We start from the raw sequence: 22,879 nt of genomic DNA, 5'->3' as shown, positions 1-22,879 counted from the left end.
CATTACATTGGAATGTTTCTGTGCTGGTTATAGCAATGTCGGAAATGTGCAGTCCTTTCTGGGCAGCACTCAGCAATAGGGCGAATGACATTTGACTGGTGTACCTCAACATTTTCACATGCATTAATTAAACTCTTTGTTATAATCCGGTAGTGCTTTTAGGTCGATGGATTGCTGCTTTTTAAATAGATTGCAGATTATCCTGCTTACCTGCAACGAGCTATTAATATCGTGGCGCTCTGTCACCACGTATTTGATACTGAGTTAAATGGCTTGGTTCAAGCTATTTCCCGGAGAATGAAGGAAGAATAACAGCAACAGGGGTCAGCGTGACCCAAGGGCAGCACAGTTATTTTAACTTTGCTTCACCTCCTGTCCCTGCTTGAAACCTATCTCCGTGAAGAATATTTCAAACACACAGACAAACACATGTACATAAACACGCATGCACACATATATAAACACACGCACAAATACATACAAATACATAAACCAGCACATATAAACACACATACACATGACACACACATACAAACACATATAAATGCACACACATATAAACGCACACAAATACACACACATACTAACACATAAACATACATATAAACACATAGACAAAAGAAATACATACACATATATAAATGCAAACACGCATATACACACGCACAAATACACAAACATACAAACATAAACATACAAACACACAGATAAACACACATACACATACAAACACGCATAGAAATATGTATATATAAACGCGAGCACATATACGTACGCATAAAACACCCACAAATACGCATACAAACATACATATAAAACACATTCACATGCAAACGCACAAACAAATACACACACACATAAACATACAAAGAAACTCAAACACAAACATACGAACACACACACAGATTACATTTATCTGGATAATTGATATTAAAACAAATTAATCGCCACCGAAATGAAGAGAAAGGAAATGGTCGGGTTGGTTGGGTAAAACGATCACATTATAAGAGGAATTAAATATTAAGGAACAATCGTGGAGTAACACGCTTTCCTTTCTGCCCTAGTTTTACAATATATGCACAGAAGTGACAACCCTTTTAATTTTTGCAGAATTCAGGACAATGGTTTCAAACCGTTCTTGATATTCTAGAAACGCAATATTCTAAATAAACATCTGCTGATTTTAAAGCCTTCATTCTGATATTTGTTCCGCTTCTGTCGTCAGTGCGGAGAAATGATTCCAAAGCAATCTTACTAACAGCGCAAGGAAGGATTTTTTTTTTACTCTCTCTAGCTAAGATAAGGAACTTGGAACGGAATTATACATTCAAGAGTTAGTAGCATGCAAACTAATGGAAATGTTTAATTTACCGACGCGCGATCACATTTTATTGCAGGTTCCTGCACCAGTATACTTAAACCTAAATATTGGGATATTACAAATGACAGATTCATATACTCGCATGTGACTTTCATCATGTTACATAAAATTGAGTTGTATCTTTAGATACATATACACACAATTTACATCTGAAATTCAGTCCGCTATTTTAAATGCGATCATATTATTAACACGAAAGGGAACTCCAATAAAGAGAGTGAACTTAATTCAGAAAACGCTACATAAATGACTGATTTTTTGAATACCAGCTCTCTCTATATTAGATTTCGAATATTAAAGGTCTAAAGCTCTATTAAATATGACCATTCTGTAATTAGTATTTTACAGGGACTGCTTTACGAGGCCGCTGGTTCTTAAAGTGCGCGCTTTCACTATTCACTTTATCTGTGATCTGATTGAACGGGCCCAGAATTAAATCCACATGAAAATGGTTAGCGGAATTTTAATTCGAATGGTTTTAAGTAAGTCAGTTCGTAACAATTTCAGGCGTGTCAATGAGTTGCAGATGGACTGTCCAGTTCGTCATGTTCCGGTGAGAGGACATCCTTAACTGAAATGTATTGGATATCCGGACAAAATGCATTGGTTTACAACCGTCCATAAATATAATGATCTTACAGTTATCAAAATATAATATTAGCGTTATTAAAACCAACCCTCCACAAGCAGACTGTGAATCAACAACAACTGGCAACTTCAAGGCATATTCGCTGCTTCTATTAATCGTAACCCTGCCGTCTTTTTTTAGACAATTAATGACCTTGTAAAATTGTCACGATCTTGTGCTTGCCTTTGCGTTTTCCCCACTTTTTATTTCCACAAGCCGTGCCGTGAACGAACTGAGAGACTTATCTCATTTCAGCAACAGTCCTAGCTGTGCTTTGCCGTTGATTTTAAACTTTTATTGTCTTTTTTCAGAATATGATATATATATATTTACATAGCAGGACATTGTATTCTTGAAGAGGCAGGGCCACTGATTATGGCCTTCATAATCCCAATAGCAGAAAAGTTAACAACGTAGAAAGCAGGAAACCCCCATTAAATCACGCACTTTCCACCAAAGAAACATATGTATAAGATATATGAACAAACATATAAAAACACATAAAAAACATACAAAGAAACGTATGTATAAAGAAACATAAAACACATAAGAAGCTTATAAAGAAACATATATAAAGAAACATATAAAACACATAAAACATATATATAAAGAAATATAAAAACACATAAGAAACATATAAAGAAACATATATTTATTATATATATATGTTTCTTTGGTGGAAAGCGCATGACTTCATGGGGGTTTCCTGATTTCCACGTCGTTAACTTTTCTGCAATTGGCATTATGAAGGCCAATAGGCGCCCCTGTCTCTTTAAAAATACAATGTCCTGCTATGTAAATATAGTGGAGGAGGAGGAGGGGGGAGGGAAGGGCCCGCCTCACGTGATCCCTGAGCTACAATTAGCTCGGGGAATTGGCAGAGTTAAAGCGGAGAAAAACACAGGCAGCTTTCTGGAACAAGTCAGCGATCAAGATAGGGGACAGGTCAGTCCGTGTCAGAACCATCCGGAGCACCAGTTCCTTCGCCCTCATTCACTATCGCGTGGCCAAGCGGCAATCTTCCTCCCCCAAAACCAGTACAACCTTCTGGAGACGTGTTAAAACATATAAGAAAAAGAATCTTGCATTCCCTCCTCTGCGACTCCTCTACTGGATTCTGTAAGTATTTCGTCCAGAGTACTTCTCAGGGCAATGAATCCGTCTGCTGTAGTTTTTCACCCCCCTCGCTAGCCCTTATCTGGCAGGTCCCCTTATCTCGCAGATAGAGGATGCATGTAAAGACTTATAACTAAAACGCTATTACTTCGGGGCAGCGCAGTTATCGATACGTTTTGTGATTTGTGTGATCACAGATAATACAAACTGAACGCCGACTCGCAAAAAAAAGTTTTATTGGGCGCCTCCAGTAAAAGGTGCAGGCGGCTCTCCCGGAGCCTGCTTTCAAACACACAAAAAAATCCTTCCCATTTTCCGGCGCACTCGAGGGGAGAGAGAACGAGTTACCGGGGAGTTGTGAGAGAGATCAGTTTCCTCCAATACCTGTGCGGTTTATCCCTTCTGTCACTGTGGTAATGGAAATCGTTCCGCCTCTCATTTCGATCAATACAGGAGTGGAAACGTTTTACTTTCTTAAAATAACCTTGTAACTTATTTATGTTGAAATTGCACGACAAACAAATTGTCGATTTCACTCAAGTTTCCGGGTCGATCCGCAAGTCAGTTTCAGGTCAGTTTTTGGTCTTGGGCATCAAGAGTATTTGTTTTTTTATTATCACTTGAATATTGCAAAGATAAAGTGTTGGAATGAAGTGGGATGCTTGCATAAATATTTCCAAAATTAAACTGAACTCGTCACCAGCTACTTTCTTTCTGTATTGCACCACTGAATATAAGACTTGGTTTGTGGGTTTTTCTGTTGAATGGTTTATAACTGATCTATTATCTGTTACAGGTGAATTTCTTACATAAGAACGCACAAGGGCGTGAATTAGAAGGTTCTCTTTCAGCACATTGATTGAATTGCTCTGTTCGTTAATCCAGCAATGAATTGATCCGGATCTGAAGACAGTTTTGAGTAGATTCCGAACCCTTTCTGCGTCCCCTTCTTTTCCCAACGCGGTCACGGCGTTACATCGATTCGAAAATGTACCAGAGTCTGGCACCGACCTACCCCCACGAAGCTTCGGGTAATTTCATGCACTCGTCGACGGCCTCGCCTGTGTATGTGCCCACAACGAGGGTCCCCTCCATGCTGCCCAGCATACCCTATCTCCAAAACTGTGAATCGGCCCACCAGAGTCACCACCTGAGCAATCACGCAGGCTGGCCGCAACCAGGTACCGACAGCTCCGGATTCAACCCCAGCAGCCCTCATCCATCGACCACCTTCTCCTATTCTCATAGCCCCCCCATGAGCCACGGTGCCGGGAGGGACGCGGCGTACACCAATCCCTTAGTCATCAGCGCGGGTGGCAGGGAGCAATACGGCAATGCCCTGGTCCGGTCGGTGAATGGATCCTACTCCAGCCCATATCCGACCTATGTGAGCCCAGAGATGACTTCAACCTGGCCACCTGGGCCCTTCGAGAGCAGCATGCTTCACAGTCTACAGGCCAGACAAGTCTCTATGTCTGGGAGGAGGTCCAGTCTGGGTAGGTAACTGACTTCTATTTTCAGCTGTACCAAAACTGCTAAATGGCCTGGTCGGGTGCTTTAACATCAGTAATACAAGTACTAGGCCGTATGGCAGCAAATTAGCTTCTAAACCTCCTTTCCTTTCTTTCTCCCCTATGTAACTCTGTGGACGCTCTGTATAACTGGCAAAAAATAATGCTTTCCACTGTATCCCAATACATGTGACAATAATGAACCAAATCGAATCAAAAAAATGTAATTAACTTTTGGGGGTTGTGTGCATCTTGCGAAGCCAGGTAATGGCTTGGTTTTGAATTGATGCTCAGTGCAGTACCTTCCATGTATGATCAGTTGTTGATGATGATGACAGAACTGGGGAACGGTGGAGGGTTGTAGCAGTAAGCATGACCTCCGGGGCAGCGGCGTACATAATAGCTTGAAATTACATTCAGCAATTGATTTATCACACTTCTGGGCTGACATTTCTTCTTAAAAAATGGGCCACCTTTTCACCCGTTTTAGGCAGACTATATAGTCCCACTCCATTGATGCCAATGAACAATCGCTTCCACTCCGCATCAGTCACCCCTAGCTATTGCCCACTGACGCATTATTGGGCAACAATATAACTATTTCCAACTCATGACTTCAGATAATCAGTTAATGATAGCTTGGAAAGGAAGTTCAATTTTCTATAAATCTCTGTCTACTCAACTCCTTTCGTGTACATACTGTAGGCGTAAAAAGATCCTCAATGGAATTAATAATGCCTTCACTAAAACCCGTGCTTACCTCGGTTTCTAACAGTCTGTTAAAACGGATAGAATTTTTTTTTGAAAAAAGCTTATTCTGTATAATTAATTAAATCATTTCGAGATTTATTTTTCTCAAATATAATTGTGTCATTTGACTTTGTATGGAGGTGTTTCTTATGTAATCCATGTACGGGTCAAATTAGTCAATTTACCATATTAGCATTCATCTCATGAGTATTGGATAGAGAACTTTTAGAAATAACGGCAAATGTCTGACCAACTAACACTTGAAAGAGAATTTTATATTTTTGATAAATGTGATTCAGTTAACCAGACATTAACTGCAACCCTTGAAATTGTATTGGATTTACGCCATGACAGGGAATAATTCTGACCATCTCTGGCCTCACTGGTACTTTAAGTTTCTACAGATTTCACTGTGATCTCTCTGCAAATTATAACTTGTAATTCCTTTCTACAACTAATTTAGTCATAATTTTTTTCTACCTCGTTTGGGCCCAGTGTTGCTTTGCACGGTTTTCAGTGTATCCCAAGTAAAGGGCTAACGAATTCTGCTTCTTTCCAAAGGGAAAGGTGTATATTTTTCTAGCATGTGAATATTCCCCAGGGGAAACAACTGGGCTTCGTATTTTAACTTTGTAACCGTTAAATGAAAGCCTGTATAGACCGTTCTGCCTTATCCTTTAATCAAGAATTTGATTGGAGTTCATAATGCGTTTGGTAGATACAAATTATTCAAGAGATTGCGAGGACAATACGAAAAAGCGAACCCCACATTATCCTAACATTAAAAGCATTGCAGCTGAGTGCGGAAGCGCCTATGCCCTTTCAAGTGCCTTTCGACCCAGCTACATTCTAATATTTGTGATTCACATTGAAATAAGCCTGAAATCGAGTTAGTATTTAGGGACTACGTGTTGCGATTATCTTACTGGAGCTGCGTTTATTAGAATAGGACTTAATATTTTTATATCCGGCGCCTGGAAAGGGATAAAGGTTTCTTACATTAGGTCCGGAGACGTCTGTGCCATCGGCATATTAAAAATACTAATGCCTCCTTTTCATTCGGCCTCCCAACTGGGAACGTACACGAGATGCTGGACTAATAAACTTCGATCTGGCCAGTTGCTTCCCATGCCTGTTTAACGCAATCTCAACAAATATTCAATTTAGAAAAATGTAAGGCTATAATATTTATGTCACTGGCCAATAACACTAAACAATGGCGATTCCCTGAACCTTTGAGTCATTTTCTAACACCGAACACGTTTTGAGGATGTTTAAAATAACAGTCGAAGTTTATGGTTCGCAAGCCTATTAAGCACTTTACTGGGTCACATTAGCTCAGGGCAGACCCCTCAAAAGTCTATAGAAGTGCTCTGGCCCCCATGTCCAAAACAATCGAAAGATACAACCCCTTATTTACTGCAGATAAAGAGAGAGAGAGAGACAGTGAAATTTGATCAACCATTCCAAGTATCAAACACACTTCATTACTTGCTAATACCCAGCGTCAACTTTCAAACGACATAGATTAGAATTAATGGAAGGGTTTGTCCAGAGTTTTTTTAAAATTTTGACCGTTTATGGAAAATTTTATTTTACACATAATATGTAGGATCTATATAGTATATATGATATAATACATTGTATATAGGTTATAGTATATGTGATATATTGTGTATGATATATTCAATATATGTGATATATTTAATATATTTAGTCTATTCGATATTAGCTTCATTATGGCAAACGGGCACTATGATAAGCTTTCTCTATCAATATCTTGTACTTAATGTCTTGATTCAGATTCACAGACTGAGGATTCTTTTTTCTCTCTAAGTAAACTAATATCAATATTGCGTTCCACGCTATCAGCAGGTACAAAACATGATTTACATTTACCAAATATACTGTTAAATTTTTTCGGATCTGCGTTGCAGACTTGTGAAGATTCCTCTCATAGCAATGCGCTGACACCTTCCCATACAAAACCCTGAGCTAGTCCTTTCAATACCAATAGGGGATCTCAGCACTTGCCGCCTGCACCAATCTTGACTCTCAAGATTTAAATTTCCTGCCCGCAGGAAATGCTTCTCAATTTAAGAGAGAGAAAAAAACAGGTTGATATTATTCACGCATTTAAAACAGTAAGGGAACCGTTTATTCCTGTGCTTTTTTTTATATGTCAATTCTGCCTCCCCGCTGAAGCGGCCCTGCTTTAGGACTGTGGAAGAATGGTGGGGGTTATTGTAACTGCATCCTTTGATATGATGGACAAATCGTTTCTCGCTCTCTCTCTCTCAAAGTAAAGCAACTGAAGGGGGGGGGGGGGGGCACAATTTTTTTTTATCTCCTTCACATATTTGAAAAGAAGGGGTCTTGTTTACTGCACGTTTTGACATCTGCGGGAATAAATCCAGAACGTTGACCTGCTTTCTGTCCACAGGCTGTCATTTGTCACCCTTGTGGAATAGGTGTGATTGATACATCGAGTAGTGGATCACAGAGCGTTCTGTAACACAAATGAGCATTCCATCAGTCTTGTGAGCCAGTCTCCTTGTCGCCAGCAGTCAACATCCAAGAACACTTTGATGAAAAACGGGACAGTTTGGCAAAGCATTAGGATTTCTATCACCAACCCTGCTCCAAAGAAATACCTACAGTTAAACCTTTCTTCTCCTCCTTAGAAATTATTTGTGCCTTTCCATTTGAAATAAAATGCAGTGCAGGGGGGAAAGGATGCCATTCTATTAAAGCTTACCCCTGCCCACAATTATTCCCCGCAAGCAAAGTTTGCCGGAGAGGGATGTTACAACCACATGATATACACAAGATATGTGCAGTATTGACGTCAGATAGATATCTTGACGACAGTGAATTATATACGGTTATTATTATCCCGCATATCATTTAAAAAGGACGTTTGAACATTTATGGGGGGGGGGGGAGAGGGAAGGGCTGGGGGCAGAGAGAATTCTGAATTTCAGAGATGATTATCGCGCATGTTGCTGGTTGGAAGGGACTGCTGTCTACCATTCTGTGCCAAACGCTCGTCTATTTTCAAACGGACAGGCATTAAAAGCAAAAACTTGTCCCGGTCCTGCCTCATAAACATTTTGGAAAAGTGTTCAGACGGCCCGTTTTCTTCTAGCAAAAGCGCGACGTGCAATTCTTAACGCAAAAAAACCCTAATATTGTTCGACCCTACCAATGTCTGGACGGCGGCTTTACAGAGGGACACTTCCCAATACACTTTGGAATGAAAAGGCTGAACACTCACACTTGCCAGTGACCGAACTCTCCTTACCGCCGCCCCCCCCCCCCTCCACCCTACACACAATTCCCCAAAGAATGACCCCCCTCCTCATCAGAAGTATCCATCGATAGAAATTTTGAGCGGAAAATAAAACACCTATCCCAAATGTAACGAATTATCCTTTAAATGTAAGAAGATATCTAATTTGTAATCTTATGTTTTGAATCCATTGATCCCAGGCATCTATGGCGAATGAGGGGATATAAATTAAAGCAAAAGTGTTAACCAGAAATAAAGATACGTGAATTTCCCATGTTTATTTGTTGAGACCCGTCAAATTCGAAGGGCCAATCTTTGTTTTAAAAAAAAACGCTACATTTGTTAGCGGTGTTGGGAACTGAAATATATATTTACCGGCGGGACATTCGACTATAACTGATGTTAGGGAGGGGGGTCCTATCAAAAATGAAATGGTTTTCCTGTTAAATGTTAGGGAATCGCTCTCAAGTTGGGTCTCAGCTATGAAGTGAATGCAAGATAACATACTCCATGTCCAAAGCAAGGTAATAAATTGGATAATTTATTGGAGCTAGAACTATTTTTTTTAAAAGAACACTTTTTAACAGGATACATTTTTCCCGACAGTCACAAATCTCTGTATTATGCAAACCAGATGTTACTGATTTTCCCTTTCGTCTCCACCACCCCCACCTCCCCACCTTCTTTATTTTAAATAGAGATGTTGGAAGATTTCCCCGAGGGCCGGGAGTGTGTGAACTGTGGGTCCATGTCTACACCGCTCTGGAGACGGGATGGGACGGGCCATTATCTCTGCAACGCCTGCGGATTGTATCACAAAATGAACGGGATGAACCGACCGCTGATTAAGCCGCAAAGAAGATTGGTAAGCAGCCTGGAGGATTTCAGCGAGAAATATATAGCCCCTAAAAAGCTGCACAAGCGCTGGCCCTTTTCATCCTTTTTTTTTAAATCCACTGTTTTGTGAGGCTGAACCAACTCAGGACGGCCTTTGCCACTTCACATCGCCTCTATTCACATAAGGAAAACCAAAACCAAAACCAGTGCCATTTCCCCGTTTTATTTTTGCATTCCCTTCATGATTTCAGAGGATTATCTTTCCCTGTTAAAAACGTGTGATTTTCCATCCCACCCCTCCTCCCTTTTTTGTTAACTGGAATGATTTATTTCCCGGTGGTCTGGATTATAAATCAGGTCCCTCATTGATTTTTGGATGTGGAATCTTGGCAAGAAATTGACAATTGATGGTTGGAGGTGACTGAATGTTCCATCACCTGGTAAAACCCAAAGGCAGCACGGTCTTATTTATGCCTCTTCTAGATTAAATGCTGTATAACTCCAGAAAAATATATTTAACTTCTTTTTTCCCCTTTCAATCACCCTTCCACGTAGAATGGGCTGCAAAACAAACTCATAATTGTTATGTCTTAAATAACAACACTACATCACAATGTTGGGGGTCAACAACTTCCTTGACAAGGTCAGAGTTGTGAAGAGGCGCCCTTCAGAGGCCCATTCCCCATTCTGAATAAACTACTTAGACCTTGGCAATATAAATTATTTTAGCCTTGTGCCTTTCAATAAGCAAGAGGGGAACCTTGATCCTTTATCTCAATGTGAAAACAACACAATCGGTTGTGACTAGGGTCATTTTTTTTGCACAACCTATTTTAGCTCACATCGCGCTCCCAATAGTTTATAAAGAACAAAGAACAAAAACAACCCAGGAAACAGGCCCTTCGGCCCAACGAGCCCGCGCCGCCATCCCAACACCACCAGTCCCCCCCTCCACCCATGAACCTTGTCCAATGTTTTATGGCCATCCATATTGAGGGAAACTAATTTAGGGACAATTTATTACTGCCAATCAGCCTAACAGCACATCTTTGGGGTGTGGGAGGAAACCGGAGCACCATACAACCATACAAGTTCAAATTTAACGCTTTGATAAATTGGGTGGTTACTTTCTCAGAATGGAATAAGAGACAGTGACACAATGAGAGAAAATAGAGTGAAATACTTTCATTCTTTATAGAATCATAGAATCCCTACAGTGCAAAAGGAGGCTAGTTGGCCTACTGAACCTGCATGGACAACAATCCCACCCAGGCCCTATCCCCATAACCCCACATATTTAGCTTGCTAGTCCCCCTGATACCAAGGGGTAAATGAGCATGACCAATCAAACTAACTTGTACATCTTTGGACAGTGGAAGGAGCACCCAAAGGAAACCCGTGCAGACACAGGAGAATGTGCAAACTCCACACAGGGGCCGGAATTGAACACAGGTTCCTGGCACTGTGAGGCAGCTAACCAAAAGTCATTCAATTTATATATATGTGTAAGGTGTATATTATAACACCATGCACATATTAACACAAATTGGCACTGTCTGAAGGGGAGAGATTACCGAAAAGTTAAATTCCAGCATTAGTCCTATCATAAAAAATAATTTCCATTTGTTCTGTACATTTTTGCAATGGTGGTATGCCATTAAGAAATATAATGTGTAGATCATAATAATAAATATAGCTGAGTTTTTGTGATATTATTGAAGGCTTCTTCAATTACCTTGCTTTACAGTCATCATCCAGACGTGCTGGTTTGTGCTGCACTAACTGTCACACCTCTACTACTACCCTTTGGAGAAGGAATGCTGAAGGGGAGCCAGTGTGCAACGCATGTGGACTCTATATGAAACTTCATGGGGTAATAGTTCTTTACTTTTGGAATTACATTATTACTTAATAGACTTGATGCAATGCTGTGAACTGATGAAAGGCAAAATATGAACATTACGTTGGTATTAGTATCTCTTCTATATACCTCTACTAATGTCTATTCATTTCCCTAGCTATTTTCAATTGGAATATTTAAAGCTTGTTAACTGGAAGCTGCCATGTCAGGCAAAGCATTTCTCCTCTTCACTCAATCACAATTGAGGAAAAAAAAACCAAAGAGGTCATGTTTGTCAGAAAAATACTGATTACAAGAAGGCTAGCTGCACCCTGTACAGTTGTATTCCAGTATTGGAAAGATCCCTTACAACAATATCATGCAGAATGTACAGTGCTGGGGCAAGCCAGTCCATACTGACATTTACAGTCCACTCAACTTTCATCTCACCCTTCCTCATCCAGCACTATCTGCACAACTCTCTATTTCTTTTTATATGCTTATTTAGCCTCCTCTTAAATATGTCCATATTATTTGCCTCAGCCATGTCCTTTTGGCAGTGTGCAGCAAAACACACCAGTGTCTGGGGAAAGAACCATAAAAATCCTAGAGTGCAGAAGGAGGCCATTGAATTTGGACTGACTCTCTGAAAGAGCATCTTTTCCAGCCCCACTCACTACCATCCCCTCCCCCCATTTGCCCCACACCCCTCCCCCACCATTTCTGGTCTATCTTTTCAAATCATTCTTTTGCTACTTTCTGTAATGCCTCGGTTTCCTTTTTTCAAATAAGGTGATCAGAATTGTAGACAGCACTCCTGGCATGGTTGAAACAAGACTCCATAATTGATTACCATAACTTCCCTTGTTTTCAAATCTATTCCTTTAGATATCAAACCCTAGTGTTCAATTTGCTTCCTTCATGTAACTAACATGTAAATTTTATGAAATGTAACATTGAATCCCCAAACTACTCATTGTCTTCAGAGTTTATTAATTTCAAATTGGTTATGTGGCTGTTTCGTTGAATTATAGAATCCCTACAGTGCAGAAAAGGCCATTCAGCCCGTCAGGTCTGCATCAACTCTTTGACAAATTACCTTACCTAGGCTTCCCCGCCCTGCCCTATTACACATTTACCATAGCTAATCCATCTAACCTACCCATCCTGGGACATTAAGGGGCAATCTTACCATGGCCAATCCACCTAACCTGTACATCTTTGGACTGTGGGAGGAAACTGGAGCACCCAGAGGCAACCCACATAGATATGGGGAGAACGTGCAAACTCCACAGAGAGAGCCACCCAAGGCCGGAGTTGAATCAGGATCCATGAAGATGTGAGGCAGCAATGATAATCACTGTGCCCTAGATTGTCTTTTAGTTTTCAATGGATTCACCCTGCTTTCAATCAACAAGCTACCGGGAGGTAGTTATAAGCAAAGCTGTAGATTTTATGGAAATGTTAACAGTGATGTGCAAAACCAACAAGTGTTAGATTGATAACAGTGATAGATTGAACAAGTGATAGATTGCAAGGTCATTTCAATGTGGAACTATGTTTACCTGTAGGGATGACATATTGACAAAATGGATATATTGTTCAGTGAATGGTTTTCAAAGCTACTTGGCAGAGTTTTCATGAATTCAGTTTCACAAGAGTTTGGATTAACATTTTTCATAAATTTAGATGTAAATCACTGAAAAAGATTTTACCTATAAATTCCAGGAAGGTACTATATTCACTGGCTCGCATTGCACACTGATTCACAAAACAAGTGTTCGTGGCAGAGATGCAAAATCGTTAGGCTGGGTTGACACGTGACAGAAAGATAGACAATGATGGATATCAGGATGGAAACCAATTGACACAAAACCGGTATCGAACCTGATTTTCATAAATGTCATAGAATTACATTAAGTGGCACAGATTACTAGAATTTGTGGATGACACCAAACTGGATGCAACGATCAATCAACATATGATAATAGAGAGGGAACAAGATAAGTTAGATTTAAAGGCAGAGAAGTGTTACACAGAGTTCAACATGAACATTAGAAATCATGAGACTAGGTAGGATTAAGAAGCAAGATTGTGGATTGTGTAATAAAACTGTGAACGGAGCAGAGCTGTGGAATACATATTAAAACTGTTGGTTTAGCATTTCAAGGAGGCAAAGAAAACAACAAAATGTGTACTTAGAAGTGTCACATGCTTATAATCCATAGAATCCCTACAGTGCAGAAAGAGGTCATTTGGCCCATCCAGTCTGCATTAACCCGTCTAGGCCCTCTCCCCCACCCTGCACATAATCCCACACATTTACCATGGCTAATCCACCTAATCTACACATCTTGGGATGCAAAGATGTTATTATTATTGACAATCCGCCTAATTTGCACATTTTTGGACTGTGGGAGGAAACCAGAGCACCCAGGGGAAACACTGGGAGAATGTGCAAACTCCACGCAGTCACCCAAAGCCAGAATTGAATCCAGGTACCTGGCACTGTGAGGCAACAGTGCTGACCACCGTGCCACCCCAAATGTGTTCAGTATGCAAATATATATTCTGTTATTGAAGTATTCTTAACCTGACCTTGGTGAGGGCATAGCTGAAAAATGGTGTCAATTTTTGATCTCCATATTAAAAGGAAAATTGAGACATATTAAACAAATGTAGGTCGCAAGGTTGATTCCTGAACTTTACACAGCTGAGTTAAGAGGAAAATTTTGTCTTGGGAGGATCTCAACTGTCTGGAGAGGAGGAGGATAGGAAGACTTGATAGATGTCTTTTAAATTTGAATGGCTAGAGTGAATTTAGATCCAGGGAAGTTCTTTTGTTCAGCATGGGTTTTAAGGATTATAGAGCATACTTTAAAGTCAATGTTGACAAAGAAAAGGATACTTAGGGAGCTGTCTTAAAGTAGGTGTTCGATCAAATCATTAGTGGTAGTAGTGGAATAAAAATCCATAGTGGGTTTAAAAGAAGGATCAATTGTTATTAGGAAAGGAGAAAGAGAGTTATTTGTTTCAGAATCCTAGTAAGGAAACTGGAGACTTAGAAGGAAAAAACAATGACCTCCTTCCAAAAATAACACTGCTACAACAAAAGTACAGTGGCACCAATACTGATGGTACTTCTTGTAGGATTGGCATAGTTGTTGGTTTCAGGCTGGTAGGAACAGTCTGGTGTGATTTGATATTTTACAGCAAGCAAAAATGTGGTCAAAGTGTTGGGAAAAGGATATGCATGTGTCAAAACCTCAACAGAGAAAAAAAAACAAGAAAGTTTGCATTAATCTAGAATGTTAACATGCCTTGTGATATATCAAATTGCTTCAAGGGCAATTGATTACTTGTGAAGTATAGTCACTCCATAGTTAAATACTATCGGCCAGTTTATCCATCAAAAGCAAATGGAATAAATGGCTAGTTTGGTGGTGAAGGGGTGAATGTTAGCTCGGACTTCAGGAGAAATCTCTGCTCTTCTTCAAAATGTGTCATGGATTTTTTATTGCCATTGGAACAGGAGGCAAGGTTTTCACTGAACATCTTATGCATAAAACATCACTACATGCAATGCAGTATTGAAGGGATATCTTCATATCTTGACGCAGGGCTTAAACCTGTAATCAGTTGACTCAGAGATGAGAGTGCTGCCACTGATTCTAATAACTGAAGTCTGTAATTCCATTCCCGTAAGGACCAATTTCACTACTGATCATCCAGAGCAAGAGTTAATGCAGTCATTTGAAATAGAATTTAAAGCATGTTCTTTTGGACATGACAACTTGTTTTATGCATTTCATAGAATATAAGGTGTTATCTAAACTCAACCTGGCTTATTTTGATTTTTGAACTGAATAATACACATCCTTCCTATGAAGGCAATGTACAGAAAATTTGCCCTTTATTCCCTAAGCCTTATGTTGAAAACAGAATACTTCAACATATAGTCCTCAAAATAGATTTAAGAAATTTCTTAATATTTCTCAAATATTAAGAAATGTTATACTCAAAATAGAATCATTTAACGCTGAGGGTGGGATTTTCCAGCCGAGCTTGCCTCAAGACCAGAGTATCCCACCCGAGGTCAACAGATCTTTGCATGGTCCTGTCCTGCCTGATCCAATTCCCGTAACAGGTGGGTTGGGTAAATGCTGCCCTAAAATCAACCATTCATTCCAACAAGGTGTCCTAACATTGACCCATCTCATACTCACATGCTCTTACTGGCAAATCTTGTTCAAGTGCTATTGAAAATTGTCAATGTTATTCAGGTGTAATTGCATTATTGTCCCATATAGATTATACAAAACTGTAATAAACAGCTCCCCCGTTTCGTCAATAGAATTTGTTCGTGTCGTCAAGTAACCGCATGAATGACTTTTAATATCACAGGCAAACGGGATGCAAGAAGTGCAATGACAGTTGCTGCAATATGAAGTATTTGAAGTGTTGTAGGACACAGTTGTAGCTGGAAGAACTTAGCACCAACTGTACCCATTAAATATAGGTGTTTATAACCAGAATCTATATCACATTTTCAGCAGTGCAATACGCCTCAGAATGTGACTAAACATTTTTGTAAGTCAAACACATTTTGATTTTAAAGACAGTTACATTTACAAGTTCTACACTCTATTGTTCCTCACCTGTGTTGATAGTGGCATTAATAGACATGAAAATCCTAATGTCTTCAGATCACAAAAGAGAACAATCCAGGAGTGACAATTATGAGTGTATTTCACTCCGGATAAAAGAAAACTACAGCATATTTGGTATTAATCTTGATTCAGTGTTATACTTGGTGCAGCTTGCAAAGCAAAATCCTACGATATGTTTTACATGGAATTGAAGTTACAATTATGGTGTTCACATCCTGCAGGTACCACGCCCACTGGCCATGAAGAAGGAAAGTATCCAGACAAGGAAAAGAAAACCTAAGAATGTTACCAAATCGAAAGGTTCCTCAGGTACTCATACTTTAAATAATTTCTCTGTGCTATCTCATCCTGTTTTAACACAAAGAAAGAGGTCCAAAGTCCCATAGCAGGCCAGTGGTTACTAGGCAGTTGGATTTGTGCACTGGCAAAGTGTCTTGCCTCCTTAAGGCATATAAGGGATTGTAGCCGGACAGTTTTGACTTTGTAAAGACAAGTACCAAATATTGATGCAGCATGAACCGTGCCTTTACACTGCTGCATTATCCTTGCCTGATAGAATAAAATTGTACTACAAAGGCCGAGATTTTTAAACCCCATTCCATCGCCCTGTGGCAAATTTTCTGGTGGCGAAGACGACTCACCATAGGCTGATCTTTCAATTCCAATGGCATTATGTGCCGTTCGTCAGCTGCGCCAGTGGGGTTACCCTCGAAGGGAGCAGAAAATCCCCCTGGCAGGAAGGACTAGATAATTCAGCCCAATATGCTGGCAGAGTGATTAGCACTGTTACCCCAGGTGCATTGGCCATGTTAAATTCCCCCTCAGTGTACCTGAACAGGTGCAGGAGTGTGGCGACTAGGGGATTTTCACAGTAACTCCATTGCAGTGTTAATGTGAGCCTACTTGTGACTACTAAATAAACTTAAAAATATGTTTATTTTCAGAGTTATGCTTCCCCAAGTATCCCTCTCCAAAGTGAATTGTTGTTAATGATCTCAATTTCTCCATTCCTCTTGTGTTTTCAGGCTACATCCAATAATATTTAACACATTATAGTATATGTGCAGAAAATGTCTCATTCTTCCATATTAATGCTGCCCCTAACCCCAGATGCGTGTTAAAAACAGCTGGAACCATGTTTCCCTTCAACCTCCCAACACCTTCCTGGATAGTAGAATCTGAAATAATGTGATATTTGTTAATGTGTTGAAAAGAGAGTAAGGACTGGGAATGTTTGTTAAACCGAAGTGCTTTTATTGCAGTTGCATTTCTATGTCAAGCATTTAAGTAGATGTTTGAGTTATTTCTATCTGTTTGAAACATAAACAGATTAGCCATGAAGTTATCAAATGTCGGAGAATGCTTAAGGGCTGAATTGCCTACTTTTGCTCCTACTTCTTATGCTTGTATAATATAGAATATTTTTGTAAGTTGAAGAACGAAATAATAGGTACGGAAAGGGGCATATGTATATATTATATAAACACATATATATACTATATATATAATATTTATATATATAAATAAAATATGCAGTGAGCAAACCCACACAGACATGGAGAGAACATACAGACTCCTCTCAGATAGTCACCCAAAGCTGGAATTGAACCTGGATCCCTGGAGCTGTGAGGTAGCAGTGCTAACCACTGTGCCACCATGCCACCCTATGTACACATCCCTCAGGAAAATACAATTCTAATAACTTAGAAAACCAAGGATAAATATCTTCATATCCTTTGATTTGACAAGAGAGCCCCAATCAATAAACAGGAATTAGATTTACAACCTTACAAATACCACCAGATAGGCACTGTGATTTAAACATGATTACAAACCTGCCTGCTATTGGCTAAGGTTTTGTCAAATAGCACACTGTCCATGGACTGCCACTTTTACTTTCTTGCTTTTTCCTATTTTCCATGCAATTCCAATTAAAACTTCGAGTGCAGGTAGCATGCATGGCAAAAGCAGCCAACTCAGCAGCAGGGGAAGCTTTTCATTAACTGTCAACATAACACGTACAGCTGGCCTATAAAAGAACCACCTGGTCAAATGGGTAGGTTCTGTCTCACTGCCACAACTTTCCTGCCCAACTCCATTGGAATTAACCAAAGACTTACAAGCATAAAGGAGGCATAGGTGTTTTTCAAAATTAAATGTCACTTATAAGTATGTCATATTACATTGGTTTTACTTTATTCATATTAATTGTTGAGACGAGCTTAGTCAGGGAACTAAATGTACTGACACATATCATGGTTGGAACTCATTGATAATTACTGGGGATTTAGAGGTAATTTCTTTGTGGTCGAAGAGAAAATGCTTTCTTTCTTCATTCACCCTTCATTCAATGTTCTTCTTAATGTCCAGTGTTGTACTCACCACACTGTGCGGTCATGGCTAAACTTGGAGGCTCAGCTGATCCCCCCCTTCTATGCATTGTAAAGGACTTTGTCTGAGATCACTCTCCATAATAATAATTGAAATGTTGTAATCCTCAGTCAGCCAACAACCTAAGGTAGATGCATATTTAGACAGTACTGACACTATTCTTTAGGCTCCTCATTACCTTCACTGAGGGGGGCTAGCACCAGAGGGCTACAGAGGAGGTTCACCAGGATGTTGCTTGGGATGGAGTAACAGACCTATAAGGAAAGACTAGATTGGCTTGGATTGTTTACTTTAGAGCAGAGAAGGCTGAGTGGGGAACATGATTGAGTTGTATTAGATTATAAAGGGGATGGACAGGTTGAGTAGGGAACAGCTGTTCCCCTTGGTTGTGGGGTCAATCACGAGGGGACATAGTTTTAGAGTGAGGGGCACAAGATTCTGAGAGAAAAAAAACATTTTTACTCAGACAGTGTGGTGAGAACTGGAATGCAGTGTCTGGGAAGGTAGTGGAGGTAGGAAACCTTACAAACTTTTAAAAATATTTGGATGGGCACTTGAAATAGCATAACATTTAAGGATATGGGACAAGTGCAAAAAAATGGGAATAGCACATCATTAGTGGTAATTATTGTCAGTGCGGACTTGATGGGCTGAAGAGCTTTTTCAGTGTTCTATTACCCAATAATTTTATGACCGTTTCCATTACCTTGCGAAACACCCAGGAAATGCCAGGGCCTTCCCACATCACTTCTCTATTTTCGCCCCTTATCCCAGCCTCCCAGATCACTCCCCTGCTCCTCCATGTCTCCAACCCCCCTCCACAAGCCTCCCGCACCACTGACTCCCTCTTTACCGATCCCAAGCCTCTTTACCGATCCCAAGCCTCCATACAAGCTGCCCTCTTCCACTGTGCTGCATAATCCAACAATGAACATTCCCATCGAACCCCTACAAAGTTGAATACTGTTTGGCTCATCAAGTCACCGAAGTCAACTCACCGAAAGAGTATTCTATCTAAGGCCCACTCCACATTTGCCACAACCAATCCACCGAACTACTGACCTTACGCCCACTGCACTGCAGGTCATCTTTAAGCAGGAATCATGAGATTCAGGTGCGCCCATTGACTTTACCCTGAGGGTAGCACTTTATTAAAAACTGTTTCACGCCAATGCAAATGTATTTGCAAGTACGAGCGTGAGAGTCGACACGTTGCAAACACACCACTGACTTTCATCTCTGCATCTCAACCTGACTTCAGGGAATCGAGATTTCTCGTCCCATCTAATTAACTCATGTCATGTTTCTCGCTTGGTGGGCTCCATAAAAGTCCCTCCATAGTTATGATTGTTGCACATTTCCTGGAGTAAATATTGGAACACCTGGATGTGTAGACAGGCGAATCTCTCCGTCTTGTCGGTGGACAGGAGTAAAATGTTTTTTTCTTGCTTGAGGTGACAAGACTTTAAGAATGTGGCAGCCAATATGTGCAATAAGTTTAGAAATCACACTCACATTATGATAGTGCCAAGATTGTCATGTTACTGCTTCAGGGAACATTTTACTGTTAACTCTTTTAGCTGAGTAAGAAAAAAGTTAGACGTCTTTACTGATTAATTGTTGGATCGTTAGGTTGACTTCATTGCGAGCATTTTGCGCCTTGAATCAGCCAGTTGTGCAGTTAAATCCCACTTGAGCACATCATCTGTGCTAAGGCTTCAGTACGATTGCCAGTGGGAGTGGGGAATTGTTGAAGTTACTTTCTTCCTGGGCACCATTTGAATAAGAACATGGGATTCTTCTGGTGCGCTGCCCAAGATTCCTGCTTCCACCAATGCCATCAAGTTAATCATTCATCCCACTTGCTGGTTATCGTGTCTTGCTATATGCAAGATTGGTTGCTGATGTGTACTTCAAAAACAACTCACTGGGTAGAAAGAGCTTTTCCACAGTGGATAAGAGAATAATTGGACACAGTGTAAAACAGACTGCCAGTTCACCATCCAGTTAATTCTGCACTCCAGCCATTGACCAATTTAATCACCCAACATGTCTCTACTGAAGCAGCAGAAGTTATTTCCACATTGATTGAAATAATGGCCAGTATTTTACGTGCTCACCCCACCTCAAAACACACCAGTCGGGGCGGGGGGTGGGGGTGGCAGATGTGAGGGGGTTGCAGGGGAGCTTGCCCAAGTCCGTCTTTGCCCTAATTACTCTGCTGCCACTTGATGGCTACTTGTGGGCCTACCCACTCAGAATGAATTTTTAGATTAGCAGCTGAATGACAGATCAGGAGAGAAACAGAAAAGTGACCAAATCTACATCTGTGGCAGCAAGGTGAGGGGTGATAGGAGGAGGTGGTGGCAACTCCATCAAAAGCCCCCTTCAGATTGTGGGTGCCCTCCCTTCAAGGCCCAGAGATCTCTGGATCTCTCATGTCCCCCTACCCTACCTTGGCTTATCTCTGGTATCCCCAGTGGTCCCCTACCCTCCTCTCTTTGTTTCCATGCACTTAGTCCCAGGCACGTTGCTGCAGTGCTGTTTCTGACCACTGCAAAGCTGTGCTTGGTGGGTGCTCGAGAGCTGCCAGCCGATCAGATTATCTGGCAGCTCTCCAAGGTGGAGCTTTCACCCAAGAGAGAACAGAAGTCTCGCCTTTTGCTAATCAACCCTTATTAAGTGTGAAATGGCTTGATGGAGTTGGTGGTAATGACTGTGTTGGAGGCTGTTGGAGTCAATGACTCTCCAGGTGGCAGGGGGCTGAGTCACCACCATCCTAAAAGTTCAGGCCAATATCTCAATAATTGAACAAGATCTCATTGTCTCTGATATGGATCATATTGATAGGAAGCTGATTATTACCAATTTCTGTTTTTCTCCAGGCATGGCTTCTGGAACCAACTCACCATCTTCTATGTCGAACTCTGAAAATGCATCAACTATCAAAACTGAATCTGATCTGGCCTCATCTCCATATTCAGGTCAAACAGTGGTATCTGTTTCTCAGGTAAAGTAATGACACTTTAGTATTAAATTTAATTAAGCATGTGGCCTCTGTAGAGAGATACATTGACAGCATAGAAGTTGGAGTAAAATAAGTAATCACGGATTCCTTACACATAACTGAAAAGATCTTATTATCATTACTGAATTTTATTTCATTTATGGATTTAGTACAAATGAGAGCCAAGTATAGAAACTAGAAGTAGAAGTAGTCTATTTGGCCCTTCAAGCCTGTTCTGCCATTCATTTTGATCATGACTGATCATCAAATTCAATATCCTGATCCCCCTTTCCTCCCATATCCCTTAATCCTTTAGTCCCAAGAGAGATATCTAATTTCTTGAAGTCAGACAACGTTTTGGCCTCAGTTACTTTCTGTGGCAGTGAATTCCACACATTCATCACTTTCTGGATGAAGAAATCTCTCCTCATCTCAGTTCTGAAAGGTTTACGCCTTATCGTTAAAAGATGACCTCAAATTCCGAACTCCCCCACGATCGGGAACATTCTTTCTGAATCTATTAACCCTGTTAGAATTTTATAAGTTTCTATGAGAGCCACTCTCACTCCTCTAAACTCCAGTGAGCATAATCCTAACTGATTTAATCTCTCCTCATGTGATAGACCTGCCATCCCAGGAATCAGCCTGGTAAACCTTCACTGTACTCCCTCTGTAGCAAGGACATCCTTGAAAACGTGATCACAGAAAAACACTTTAATAATGATGTAACAAGCAGAACTTACATTTCAAAATACAAAGAACACAACTTGGTTGGATGGGGATGAGAGCATATTTTGTAAATTGTTTCTTATATCACTATTGGAACATGTTTAATGATTCTTACTTCTGTAGGCTCCTCCCACAGCTATGATAAGCCGAGAAGACTTGAACCGTGGTCCTTCACAGCTGAAATATGTACCTGAAGATTATTCTTATACCTCAACCTCTGCGATCCCACAGACTGGAGTTAATGTTCCACTCAGACAAGACTCTTGGTGTGCCTTGGCACTGGCATAAAGTGTGGTCTTACAATTATTGGTCCATCTTTTCTACCTTTATCACTGAGTGGACTACCCAGTTACCCAAAGGAGTTGAAAGAAGCAACTTGAACCCACATATTTGTATTGCATATTTCTAATTGGTGAAATGCCACAAAAACTTTTGTTATCCAATCATCCCAGCAAAAAAAATCTCTTGATTCCGGATTCAGGTACAAGCTTTATTTGTGAATCAGTAAATTTCAACATCCCTGGCAACAAGCGATCAAGTGAAATATATGCTCTTCATCTCAAACGTGAAGGAAATCATAACCGTTTTAAAGTGACTTCTTGTGAACTATTCGTGAGTGCAATTAATTTCATTAGATCAGCAGTAATGACTGATCTTGTAAGGCTGAATAACTTAATAATTTAAAGGGAAAGTGTGAACAGAAATTATTGTATGTTATGTTGAAATA

The 22,879-nt window shown here is 40.3% G+C and overlaps 1 protein-coding gene across 1 annotated transcript; it reads left to right on the top strand.

The window, feature by feature from the left end:
• The first annotated feature begins 4,113 nt into the window (after positions 1-4,113).
• Positions 4,114-22,440, top strand: gata5 (GATA binding protein 5). Its single transcript, XM_080204402.1, has 6 exons — positions 4,114-4,621; positions 9,377-9,543; positions 11,263-11,388; positions 16,247-16,334; positions 21,302-21,426; positions 22,276-22,440. The coding sequence occupies exons 1-6, from the start codon at positions 4,114-4,116 to the stop codon at positions 22,438-22,440; spliced, it is 1,179 nt and encodes a 392-aa protein (XP_080060528.1).
• The last annotated feature ends 439 nt before the right edge of the window (positions 22,441-22,879 follow it).

This window comes from Carcharhinus amblyrhynchos, chromosome 16 (genome assembly GCF_965287045.1).
Source record: "Carcharhinus amblyrhynchos chromosome 16, sCarAmb.v2.hapA, whole genome shotgun sequence".
In the NCBI taxonomy this organism is placed as follows: Eukaryota; Metazoa; Chordata; class Chondrichthyes; order Carcharhiniformes; family Carcharhinidae; genus Carcharhinus; species Carcharhinus amblyrhynchos.
Note: the sequence above shows the minus strand (reverse complement) of the source record. Positions and strands in the feature narration are given on the sequence as shown.